This window comes from Corvus cornix, chromosome 8 (assembly GCF_000738735.6).
Source record: "Corvus cornix cornix isolate S_Up_H32 chromosome 8, ASM73873v5, whole genome shotgun sequence".
Lineage (NCBI taxonomy): Eukaryota > Metazoa > Chordata > Aves > Passeriformes > Corvidae > Corvus > Corvus cornix.
Genome location: NC_046338.1, coordinates 7179442 through 7192570, shown reverse-complemented (window position 1 = coordinate 7192570; position 13129 = coordinate 7179442). Strand labels below are relative to the sequence as shown.

At 41.0% G+C, this 13129-nt stretch overlaps 1 protein-coding gene across 5 annotated transcripts in view; it reads right to left on the bottom strand.

Moving 5' to 3' along the window:
- BEND5 (BEN domain containing 5) overlaps positions 1 to 13129 on the bottom strand; it is an 885667-nt gene that overhangs the window by 411834 nt on the left and 460704 nt on the right. For 4 of the 5 annotated variants that reach the window (XM_039556517.1, XM_039556513.1, XM_039556516.1 and 1 more), the window contains exon 6: positions 5173 to 5212. In XM_039556517.1, the coding sequence (XP_039412451.1) occupies positions 5173 to 5212 (40 nt within the window). The remainder of the gene's footprint in view (positions 1 to 5172; positions 5213 to 13129) is intronic. The other variant, XM_039556515.1, reaches the window with a different exon arrangement.

Genomic DNA, 13129 nt, shown 5'->3' with positions numbered 1-13129 from the left:
CCACCTTTGCAAGTAAAACAGCATGTGAAGCCTCACTGACAAACATGAGCAGTGGTTATGTTAGGTTGTTTAAAATCTTCAATGCCATCCTCTGACACAGACCAAAATCAATGTGCTATTAATTAATAAGGACTTGCAAAAAAAATGTCCCTGAGTTTTAGCAGCAAACAACTTTCTGTCACATTTTATTACTTGGTATCATTTTTACTAATACCTGTCTCATAGCTTCATGACTTTGAGTTCATATTATTTTCATGCTTCAATTAGAAAGAAGTTGATAGCCAGACTATCCAGGAAGGTAATGGAAAAGTCTTGTAGCAGGGCTTAGTGGTGGAATTTATAGTTAAATGAAACTTTGAAATATACTATAAAACTTCTCCTTCCTTTACGTACTTTTACTTGAGGTCTCATAAGCAGTAATATGTAGAAATGCAAAACTTAATCAGCTAAAAAATATAGCAAATCCCACATATCACTTTATGCAATGCCAGGAGAGCAGAAATATATTTTCCTAACCAGAGGAAATTAACTAGGCAACAGTCCTATATCTATAATTTAAACCAGTAAAATATGTATGGCAGAAGCTAAAGCCACCTTAAAAGAATTCAGGGTAGCAGTATATCACAAATTAATGAAATGGAGACATTTTTAGAGCATGCAGCACTGATGATATTAAAGGGGGGAGAATATTTCACCACATAGATCAGACTGATAAATACTTTTAAAATCAAGCTTTTTTTTCCCGTTTAAAAGTGTAAGAGCTTGAATATTAGGAGGAAGCACACATAAGTCATTAACATTTCTGATCAAATCTCAATGGAGATTAGGATTATTTTACTCTGTCCCTGCATGTAAACCTCTGATGTGGTTTACACATTAGGAAAATCTGAGTACATCAAAAAGCAGGAATTATGGAGTCAGCACTTACTTTTTTCACCTAAAACAGAGCTGAAAGAAACTTTAAAAAATTACTTTATATTCCATACTGTAGCCAAGCTGGACACTACAGAATATTCAACTACCCCAGGTTTGTTAAATGCAATCAATTTACTGCTGCCAAATGTAGTAGGTTTATACACATCTGGGAAACATGCACCTATGGTGCTGATGAATTTCTCCTGACACTGCACTGATTTCAAGAGAATGTTATTTTAAATTGGCAGTAGAGAGACTCGTAGAGAAGGATAAAGCCCTGAGGATGGCTGAATCAAAGAGAATTTCAAAAGAATTTTCTTGATGGTTCTTGGATAATATCACATGTTAGCTATTTTCAAAGCCAATAGTTTCCAACACACTTCCATTTATGGTATCAATAATTAAAAAATACTTCAGTGGGAGAGGAACTTACCTTACTGAGAAGAGAAATTGGAAAGCTGTATTATTATCATAAACACAGGAGATGCAAAAAGCTGTGTCTCCATGGAAAAGCTATGGAAACAGGGGTATCTTATTTGCAGCTATTGAGTGGTTACCACAAAATGTGATGTGACTGCATGTGCATGCTCAAAGTGCTACTAGAACACGATCACACAGAAGTGAAGGGCAGATCCTCATCTCCTTTGTGCAACAAGGCCAAATTAAACTACCTCAAGCTTTGGTCCTAAACCTCAAAGACAACTAGAATAGCATTAAGGAAATGTTTTGGATCCAATTCAGAGGTAAATCTGGGTTTAAAGAAAATTTAAATTACCAAAACTTAAATCTCATTATGTCCCACTCCCTGCCAGCATGTCTCTGCCAGCTCCTAATGAATTTTTAACATCCTTCCCCCACCCCACTGCGCACATCAGCTCTGTCTCGGGCACCCTGAACTGTACAGCTGCACTCTAATTGTACCTCACATGTCAAGGGGCAAGAAGAAAGGAGTGTGGCGAGAGCATTGATAAATTTAACTTAACATTCCTCCAGCTACTCAGCAGCAAGGCAGAGCGGTGAACTCCCCTCCACATTTTACAGGGGTGTCAGTTACTTCAAAGGAATATATCTGAGCGCGAGGGAGCCTGGCTTGCTCCCAGCTTATGCATCATTTGTGTCCAGCTGCTTATAGAGATCCACAGCAAAGCAGAGACTTCCTCCAGTTGGAAGCGTGTGGAGCTGTCCATAGCTGCTTTATTAGGGTGCTGGAAGAGGTGAGCACTGCATGTTGCACACAAACCGTGTAGTTGGAGCTGCAGCTCCAACCATCTGTATTTCTTCCTGTTTCTTTTATTTTTCTCATTTTTGCCCAGACTTGTCTCAGTCCAGGGTATAGATTAATGATCTATACCTGCTCAGTTTAACATGCAGATGTGCTTCTAAGCCCAGAACCTGTTCAGCCAGGTTTCAGGAAGCCAAGAACACTTTGCTTGGGGGTTGGAAGTCATGTGGAGCAGGGCAAGAGGCAGCGCTGGGTCACCCTCGGTGTGGGTTCAGCACAGCACAGGCGGGGGGTGGTTCAAGGAGCAAGAAACAGGCACAAATTCTGACCCTTCGGTGATTCCTGAGGAATCATGCAACAGCCATGGCCATGGGAAGCAGTGTGATAACAGTTATTAATGTGATAACATTAATTTTCTGTGATCCCACAAACTCTCTTCAAGTGTTTTGGCACCTGAGTCTCAGCAACACTTAATTTACATTAATGGCATTATTTTACCTTGCAATTAATCTCATTAATTGGCTGATCAGTTTTTGGAAATTGTTTTAGGGGCACATGGAGAACAGTTGTTGCGCTACCTGCAAGGGATCACCATCAATTCTTGACTAAAGGTAGAAAAACTAGTTCAAGAGCTTCACACACACACAAGAAAGAGAGAGGATATTCATCTTGACAGAGGTGCAAATCACAGAGGTCACCTTTACTTTTGAAGCCCTTTGTCTATTCTTACAATTAAGCAATAGTGTTTTGGTGGCCGACGCCCCTTGTGGGACGCAGAGGACTTCCACAACTCTTAACTAAAGCTGTGTGACCTCTGCCAGAAGCAAAGGCTGCCTGCCTGCGGCAAGGTGGAGAACAGAAACAAGTCCCAGAGGATTGGCAGGTGCAACTAAACAGCTCAGCCCCTCATTTGAATCAATAAATTAAGGGTTGACAGTGATTATGGCTGATCTCAGCTATCATAACTGATATCAAGACTTTTGTAAAAGCAGACTGTCAGTGTCAGATCTTAGAGCTAGGACTCAAAGAACTAAATATTTTAAAGTAGCAGTCTCCAAAGACAGATAAAAGCCCCAAGGCTATGATTTATTTTATTTTATTTTTGTATTTGTAGGGCTGAAACTAGACCCTTTAATCACAGGCTGACATTTTCCAATCCTACCAGGAATTGAGTGCCTAACTTTTTCAACCCCTTTGAAAAACCTCAGCTTTAGGGTCTTTGGTAAGTTTGACCTGATCCAGCACCAAGCTTCTTTTGAAAATGCCTCTACTGAAAGCAAAACTATAGGCACTTTATTATGTAATCATGAACAAGCATTATTTTTTTTTTCCTATGTGTCCAGTTACTGTAGATTTCTGGTTAAATATCAAAGGGTAAAACTTGCATTTCAGAAAAGGTAAGCATTGTAGAAAGCTTTTCCCCCTTTTAGTGCAGTGTGCCTACATACACAGTTATTGAAGATGCTTCCAACTAATTGCTGTGTTCATTTAGTAGATTGCTTTATTAAACAGAGATCTGAAGCTACAGCTACGTACTGTGATCACATCTATGCACAAACTCAACCCAATCAACCCTTTCACAGTGAATACTGTATCTGAAATTGTGAGGAAAGTATCATAAGTTTATTTTACAGAAAAGACTCGTTTTAAATCATTCTGGTCCCCAATCCTCTTTTTCTCTTATTGAAAAAGTGTCTGTGGACTTTGGTGCCCTTATCCAAGATCTGAGCGTGTGCTATGATTAAGACCTTCAGAGATCTTTTTTTTTCTTTTTCCTGTAGAAACAGGGAATGCTGAAGATGTGGAAAATGAAAAATGTGCCATGTTTGTCCTTGAAGTTACAGTTAGAATAGTGACAATGGCTGTATCACACTGTATTGTTGCTTTTATCAGCAAGTGCCCTGAGCATACATTAACATAATTGCAAACTGCATGAAAAGTGAACATGCAAAAATGTGATGCAATTGCCAATAGCCTCAAACATCTGTCCCAACAAAGTGTTCCTCCTCCTTATTTTAATTCTTATTATTTTAACAAGGTTAGTGAAGGAGAAACCATGTCACAGATTATATCTACATTTAGAGTGTCAGAACAATTATTGATGCAAAATTGTTATCCAAGCAAATGTGTGTCACATTTTGTTCACTTCCCATAACACCTGTTCACTCTGCTAACACATTATTACCAGTTAAGGCCAGAATTCATTAGTCCCAGTTAAAGCCCACCTCAAAGCTTAATTCATACACACATCTGAAAAATGAACAAAGTTACCCAAAATATGGCACTGTTTGAGCAGGGCTTCATCTGAAGCTGATGGGCAGCAAACTTCTCTAGCAGCTAATGGAAAGAAAGTGAGCCAGGCAAATAGAAATAAATTAAAGCCAGCCAGCCTTAAGGGCTGAGATCACAGAGGAGCACAACTGAACCAACCTGCATTTCAACCACAGTGCTGAGACCTTCGAAACTCACTCTTGCCAAAGAGCCCCACACTTTCCCAAGAAGAACAAATTTTGGTTTATTTCCTCAACAGGCAAATGACAAAAGTCATCATGAAGCAGATAGTTTAAGGCATTTTAAATCTACCTAAATATTTTCTGACCCACTTTGGGGTTCTCTGCCCTGAGCCTGGATCTCATGTCTCCCACCTCACACATAGTGTCACCATCTCCAGACTCCCCAAACTGCTCCCGTTTGCCACCAAGGAAAGTCAAGCTTGCATTTCTGTGATACTTGAACACACTTTGTGAATTTGAGGGCATCTGCCCTGCAGATATACCACTAACTGTAACCCCAGGAGGCTTAAAGAAATATCAGCACTCCAATTCATAGAGTAAAGGTCTGAAGAGGCAGCTCTGTGAATGGATAAGTGCCCGGGGCTTTGCCAAGCACAATATAGCTGTCACTTGTTATTAGGTGAAAGATTTTCTGGGGAACAGTGGTTTTCATTTTGCATGTCAGAGACCAGGGAAAAAACACATTTAGACAACCATCTCTTTAAGAGAAGAGAAGAGAGCGGCGCGGCAGAGCTCACTTACCAGGGCTGGTTATTGTCAGGAGGTCAAGCCGCCGTTTCTGCTGAAAAACAAATTATAAAAGGAATTGTTAAAAGGGGACTAATTTTAGTGGGTCAGATTAGACCTGCAAAGTAAGTGCTCTGACATTTATAGCAGAATTAATTACAAGTTACATGGCTCACAGTAACTCTTTTGGAAGGGATCCACATGTACTTTATGAGGAAGAAAAACCCCTTCCTCAATCCTTTTAATGTGTTTTTATTTGGGCTTATAAAGTGTTACTATTTCTTTTTTGGATCATATACTTGAAATGGATAGCTGGAAGCACAGATGGACTGATATATTTATAAAAGTGATTTCTGATTCCACAGGGAAGAAGACATGGAACCAGGACAAGCAACTCTAAGTTCTTTATTCATATCAATCACTGACTCAATGCCTGTATGTGATCAAACACAATTATATCGCCTTGGGGTGAACCTTTCAAAGACATGTAAGAGGATCTAGACAAACTCAAGACTGATAAAAGGAAAGCTTCTTTTCATGCTGAGCTCAGTCAGACCATGGATCTCATTGCCACTGGATATCCCTCGCCCCAAAAGCTTGCCAGACTTGATCATCACTGGATATGTGTACAGACAGCAAAATACAGGGAGTTAATATGGCAAATAATCAAGTTTACACAGAGGACTGGTTTCTGGAAAGGCTGCAAACCTTCACAGGGCAAACAAACCAGTACTATGAGAAAGTTAGGAAAATTTTTGGCCAGGAAAAAGCTAGCCCACCAAAGCCTTTGTGATGGTGGGGTACATCTGAGGTTCCCTTTTCCCGTAACACATAGCCAGCGCTGTTGCCTACTCCACGTTCCCGGTCCTAGGTGATCTTTCCACCATTGCCCCTCCACAGCCTGCCACTTAAATCCATGTACTCCTGGACCATTATCATCTTTTTCTGCTTTTCTATGGGCTGAGAGCTTTCCATCACAAGCAGGGCTTTCCCCACCTCATGGACAGACTGTTACTGCCCCTTCATCACGGCACTTTCCAACTTACTGTCTTCTCCCTAACTTTGCCCAACATCAGTGTGTCTAGCAGGTATTGAAGATTATACTGTCCAGTTTAATTTCTCTCTCCTAATTTGCTCAATAATGTCTGTGTTACTTTCATTTATTGTCAGCCCTATTGATCTTCTTCTAATCTAATTCTCATCACTGCACTCACTGTATTCCCTATGTGACAGCTGAAAGTCCTTGAGGAGGAAACATTGACCTGGTATTCCCTACCCTGAGCGCTCTTCCTTGGAAATCATGACTGATGAAACTCCTTTCCAAGCCCATCATTCCTCTGTGGTAAAGCTTCACTGGCTGAAGTGCATGGACACAGCTGGTCATCCACTGAACACACTTGAGCTATGCTGGGCACAACAGTGAATTTGGCCTGCTGGGAAGCCAAGTGGGGTGTCAGACTGGAAAAAACACATTTTCTGAAACCTTCCTGGCCTTCAGTACCTTACCTCTTATACAACACAAAATATATTTGAGAGAAAATTCCTATCTTTCTTTTTCCAGAGGTACTCCTTGTTCTCTTAACTCTGCTAAGTCATTCTGAGCATGACCTTAGCAGTGTGCTCGAGCACATTTGCTTTAGTTTAAAATACTGAGATCAGTGTGTGCCAAACCTTTTTCCAGGTGTGCCAGGGTAAAAGGGAGCAGAATATCCTGCTGCTGCTTTGTGTCACCTGCTGAACTCCTCCTTTCCCAGGGAGCAGCAAAGCAGAGTAAGAAATCCTGTGTGTGAGCACAGGACCCGCCTTCCCCGTGGGAGCTGTGAGACGAAACATCTCCTAATGAGCTAAATTTTTATATAGATCCTGCACCTTAATCCTGATTCATATGTACAAAGCAGTGAAATGCCAGAGCTTAGCCCCCACTGGGCCAAAAGCTTTGCTTACATTTCTCAGCACAACTGGAACTCCAAATGCTGTATATCTAATGAACAGCTAGAGGAGAAAATATATATCTGAAGCCTATACTCCATGAAAGCCTCTCTACTAGGAAAAAAGGTGGAATATAAATATCCTGCATCAAAGAAAGTTGGAAAATGTAAAGATATGGAACAGAGAGAAAGGCATGCAGCCCAACTGGCCCCCAGTTGTCTATTAAATGGGGTAAAAATAAACATTAAATAAAAACCAAAATAGCTTAGCTTGATACGTCAGGAAAACATAAGCATATAGGACTGGTTAAACAAATGGGAAATAAAATGAAATTATTACAAGTATGTTCAGTTTGTAACTTTTTTCCAGTTTGAATATTGCCTTCAAGCTGACCTTGAAAAAAACAAATTAACTCCAGATCCAGGAAATCTTTGTGTATATGTTGAACTTTAAGCTGAAGTTATTTCTCTGACTTCAAGTGGAGCAGCACTGATCTTTTGCATCTAACACCTAACTACTGCAAGGGATTTGAAATGCCACCAGGTTCTTGGCACTGGCTCCACCCAAGTGCTCCAGGCTGGAGCTCGGTCGTTCCTGCCTGCCTGGTGAGAGAGGGAGGAAAAAATTCTCAGCTCTGACCTTCATTGGACCTTGAAGAGGTTTCTCTGATTTAGCTCGTCAAGGGAAGTTTGTGTACACTCACCCCAGCCCTGGAGAGAAGCAAACAGTAAAGTGCTTTCCAGAATTGTGCATTTAAACATGCAAAAATGCCCTAATTATGGACGCAATCACTTTGTGGAAATTCCAGCCTGCTCTCAGATCTCAGGGCTAGCTCTCTGCCGTTTCCAGGGCTCAGCTGGATGCAAGCAGCCTAGTAACTAGATGGATTAAAAAAAAAAAAACCAGACAGACTCACTTACGAGTAGCTATAAAAACAGCAGTATTTGAATTTAAAGAGAGAGACATTACAAATGTCACACCCATTAATAAAATAATTTCATCAGAAGAATCGTGGCTGTGGGGCTTTATATATTTTCTTCTTTCTTCAGTGCTGAAAGATGCAAATTGCAGCTGTGGCCCCCCTCTAGCATGATCACCCTCTCCCTGTTTTGACAGATTTCTTGAAAGACTCAGCTCACAAGATGTCTGGCATTTTTTGTTCTGCCTTTAGGAATTTTCCACTTCTCAAACACCTGCCCCTGCTGAGATGCTTGGGACCATCCCAATCTTCAGGCAACCTACTGTCCCAAGAATGTCTTACAATCTGAGCACTGAAATGCAATGACTGTTGTCCCTGGTCGGGAAAGTGGTGACAGCTTCCCCTGTCTCTACGGCTGGATTTCACCTACGTTCACAAAAAGGCATTCCATGAGAAACGCTAAAATGATCCCCACAGCATCAGCCATAATTTATAAGAGACAAACAGAAATATTCCCTGCGTCATCACAGTATCGCTGTCGCTGTAATCCTGTCCTGCCCTTAAGGGGCAGCATCCTCTTTTCCACTCTGCTGGCTGTTTGAGATCCCAAGGGCAGGAAGAGGCCACTGGTGATTCATTCTGCTTCCCACCTGGAGCAGTTTCCATCTCTGGCACTGCCCAGAGGCACCGTCCCTACAGTGCACCAGGGCTCGGAGCAAACCTGCAGCAGATCGTGTTCACTTCCACAAAATTAACACAATCTTTAATTAATGCAATAAGCACTGATGAGTAATAAATCATATTAAAATACAAGGAAGGCAATTTTTTAATAAATTAAGCATTGATTCACTCAATAAATATTAATCTAGCAAGCATCAAGAATTCATGACATTTTAGAAAACCGGTTGAGGAACGTTGCTGGTGAGCTGGTTTGCAGTGTGCAGAATGGTCCCTGTTCACCCATAATATACACTTACTTTTAACTAATTCTTTAATTTATCCAGTTAAACAACTTGCCTGAAAGTGAGTCTGGATTATTATTCCATTGCAAGATGCAATTTTCTCGACACAGATTCTAACTCACCCCTCAGATTTTTTCCTGCTTCTTGGTAGCTCCTTTTCTAAGTACCTCCTTTCTCTCCCTTTGTTTTGGAGGTCTTTAAAATATTTGCTGACTGGCGTAATTTAATTTTCACCTCAATTAACTTAGCAAGAGTTGCAAAACTAGGAAAAAAATTGCAGGGGGAGTGTAAATTAACCCATTCATTTAAGTTTAGCTGATCTAGGAGATGTTCTTTCACACTTTGCTCTCTGCAGAGTTCCTCCAACCTTTTATATAGATGTGGGATGTGCAGCACTTGCTTTGACTTTTATCTACAGATTAGCAAAAGAGAAGGAAAAAAAGCCAGATGCAAAGATGCCCCACGAGACTGATATGGAGCTGTTTCTGTAGCAACCGATGATTTTCTTCTCATGTAAGAATGAGCCTCGTCATATCTAATTCTGAATGTATCTGGGCCTTACTTGCCAGCCAAAGCTGTGTCAAATATAAAGTCAATATAGTCAGAAAGAGTGATAAAAAAGCAATTATAAAGTCATCTTCCTACTCCTCCTCCAGCCATGATCCAAAAAATATCCTTATCCCTGCGTACTGTCCCAGCACATCATCTCCAAGCCCCCCACATCCAGCAGGGCAGGTAAGTGATCGGGATGGAGCTGGCAGCAGCCATTCAGGGATCTATTCCACACATGGTGCCGGAAGCTTCTTCAGCTTCCCGGCCTTCCACATCCCAGGAACCAGCAGAGGTTTTTCTAAAACCCAAGGCCACCTATTCCTGCCTTGCTCTGAGTCTCCATATGAAATTCCTAAGCCCAGAGCTGAGACCAGCTTCAGCTCTAGAAAGCTCCTGTTGGATTTGTGCCCTTTCACTGCCTTCACTCTGTGAGCAGTTTTCGCTGCAGCTGTGAACCCAAAACCAGGCTGCCACTCACTAACAGCTCCTGCCACAGCCCCCACACAGGAAGCTGGAATTGACTCTCTGGGACCTCACAAGGACTTTGTCTTCCAAAATGTATTTTGGTCTCTGCTATTGATTTCTTCTCCCTCATCTGAGTGTGTTTTGAACATGTCTGTCCCTCACCACCTTCAATTTACTGTGCAGAGGGGTTAAGATTGAAATGAAGAGCACGATGGTATTTTTTTTCCTGGAAATTTTGCCACAAGTTGTCACTAATAGTGGCTTTTCTTTTTGACTTCAAAACTTTCTGTTTCTTTTCTGTAAACTGTGTTGACACACGAGTAATTGAAACCATTGCATCTTATCACAAAATAAAGCTGAGGATGTACTGAAGGGTGCATTTCACATTTCTGTGGCCTTTAGTATTGCCACGCTCTGCATTGTCAATGCTTAAGAAATCTGTCCTTTCACATTATGGCGTGAAAGAACCAGGGTTCAGAAAAGAATCAGAGAGATCCCAAGTGTGCAACTGGGCACAGTTGGGTGGCACAATGTGGCTGCCCACAGGCATCACCAGGGTTTGCATTGGAGGGACAATGTGCAGGAGGGGGAGGTTAAAGGCTGTATCCCATCCTTCCTTGTTGCCACCTCCTGTTGGACAGTTTAAGAAATATTCAGGGCTGATCGACATCTGGATGAATTTTCTAAGGAAGGCTTAGATGAAGGAAGGTGTTGCAAAAAAAGTAAGAATTTCACATCTCCCTAGTTCCTCAAATGCAAGTTTCACTACTTGTAGCTACCTCCCTTCAGAGAGCAAGAGTTACATCCAAAGAGAAACTCTTGATTTAAATAATGATCCCAAAAAGCTACTAATTTAAATCCTGTAAAAAAGGATAATTTGATGATTTAAAGTTGCCTTTTTTCCCTCCACATTATGCTGAGCAATAATCTTTTCTTTCCATCCTGAAATCACAGGCTTTTGTTCACATAATGAAACAAGATCTCACATTTTGTACTTCCTTTATGATTAGCTGCTAAAGTTTCCTGGTATCATGATAAAATGAACCAGTCAGCTTGTTGACACTTGACTGGGATTTTAGCAAATTGCATCTGCTGTAGCCTACTCTGTGGAATCAATTATTGATAATATAGGTGTGGAAGAACATTTATAAAGTGGTTTGGGATATGTTATCGCTCATGCTAAGAACTATAATGAGCATTTTAAACCATTTTGACAGTGACCTCTGCAGATATTTGATTGCTGCAATACGTGGTAACTCGATTCTGGTTTAGAATCAAAACCAAGTCCGAATAATGAAAGACAGTGCCAAACCTTTAAGCTACTTTACTCATTCTTCCAGTGCACATATTCTCCTACTTAATATCTGACACTTGCCTATTTCTTTCCCCAAACCAACGATGCATGGTACCTTCCTATTTTCCCAAAGCACTGCCAAACAGGTAGCTGAGATCTCTCCTTCTTCCCCTTTGACCTACTTGTCTCAGGAACAGAAGATTCACACATAATGTTCTTGCAGCCCTGTTGTGCTCCAAAGCTATTTAGAATGAACATTAATACAACAAAGGTTAAGGAAAGGTGGAAAAGCCATATTTTAGCACATGTACAAACACCCTGAAGTATCTATGGCAGAAGTAGAAGGTTGCAGCTCCTTGGTGAGGAGGTTCCTACCAAAAGCTGTAGATCATTGCCCAAGCCAGGGGAGGCTGAGGTCCTTCAGTGACTGCCCAGTGAGGCCACTGACAATGGGCACTCTCAGCTTTATGGGCCCCACAAATTCATGGTCTCATCCATGTATTCTTGAGTGACATCTACTGGTGCTTCATCTATAGGTTGCCTTATTTACATACACGGCACTCATAAAGTAGTACCCAGACTCACAGTGAACCACTAGGAATCCAAAAAAAGGCGCCTCTCTGTTCACTATAAATATTAACAATCTTGACAAAAAGTTGTTAAGGCTATCTCATCTCTGGGAAGAAAGGGAGGAGGATGGAACTGCTTTGGAATTAACTGGTCCTTAACTTTGCCAATAAAAGCTATGACAACAGAAAACCCTTTGTCTGAGGGAAAAGAAGGGATGATACAGCCAATACCTTTGTTCTGCTCTTTCCCAAAAGCTCTGGGCCTGCAAGAAATTAAGGAAGAGTAGAGGCCCATTTCTCCATGGCCTGGCCCCACATCCACATTGAGATCAAACCTGGTTTTAGCTGCACTAAAACAAACGTGGTTTGTGCATGTTTTAAATGTACTTACACAGCAAGGGTTCAGGATCTACTCATTCCACAATTTAACTCAGCACTCTAAGGGGTTTGTTTTGGTGAAACACTGCCATGCAGGTTTTTCACAGTTTCTTGTATTACTATGTAAATTGCAGAGCTGTGGTTATAATCCTGTGCTTGTGACATCAATTACTTAATGCCTATAGAGATTATTGTAATGCCACAAACAACAGATTATGTTTTAAAGTACATAGTAAGCAGCAGGAACTAATAAACCCTTCTCTTTAAAATTTATTTATTTTGAAAAATAGAGTAAACAAGGGCAGGAAAACTGTACAGACCCCACACAGTGCCATTAACAACCAAAATCTATCCTTGACACAGATCCCTTTAGGCACAGCCTTGCCATTCTTTAGTTGTGATTCTTATCTTACATTAAGGCTCACAAAGGAAAGGAGCAGCTTTTATGAAAGCAATTATGAACTTTGAAAGTTCACCATTTGTTGGGGGTCTGGGGAAGAGAAGCAACAGCGTTCAATGAATGTGTAATTAGAAACAAAGCATATCTACCTATACCAGTAATGGGATATTGACTGACCAGCCATTGCTTATGGGCTGGTTTGGGTAACAGACAGCACAGATCAACCCCCAACACAGGCAATTTTTAAACTAAACATACAGTTGTAGGAGCCTGTGATTACATCATAAGGGAAACACAAATTCGGGAGCTCATGTCCCTGCTCTGGCCCATCTGGACCTTAAGATTGAGCTCTGAACCAGCAGATCATTTCTCCCAAACCTTCTTTTGCTGCCTGTAACTCAATAAATATTTACTCAAATTGGGACTAAAGTTCCAAAATTCATATCTGGCATAAGCAGTTTAGCTACCAGCTAGTACCAGTTTAGTAGCAGCTTTCTATTCTCT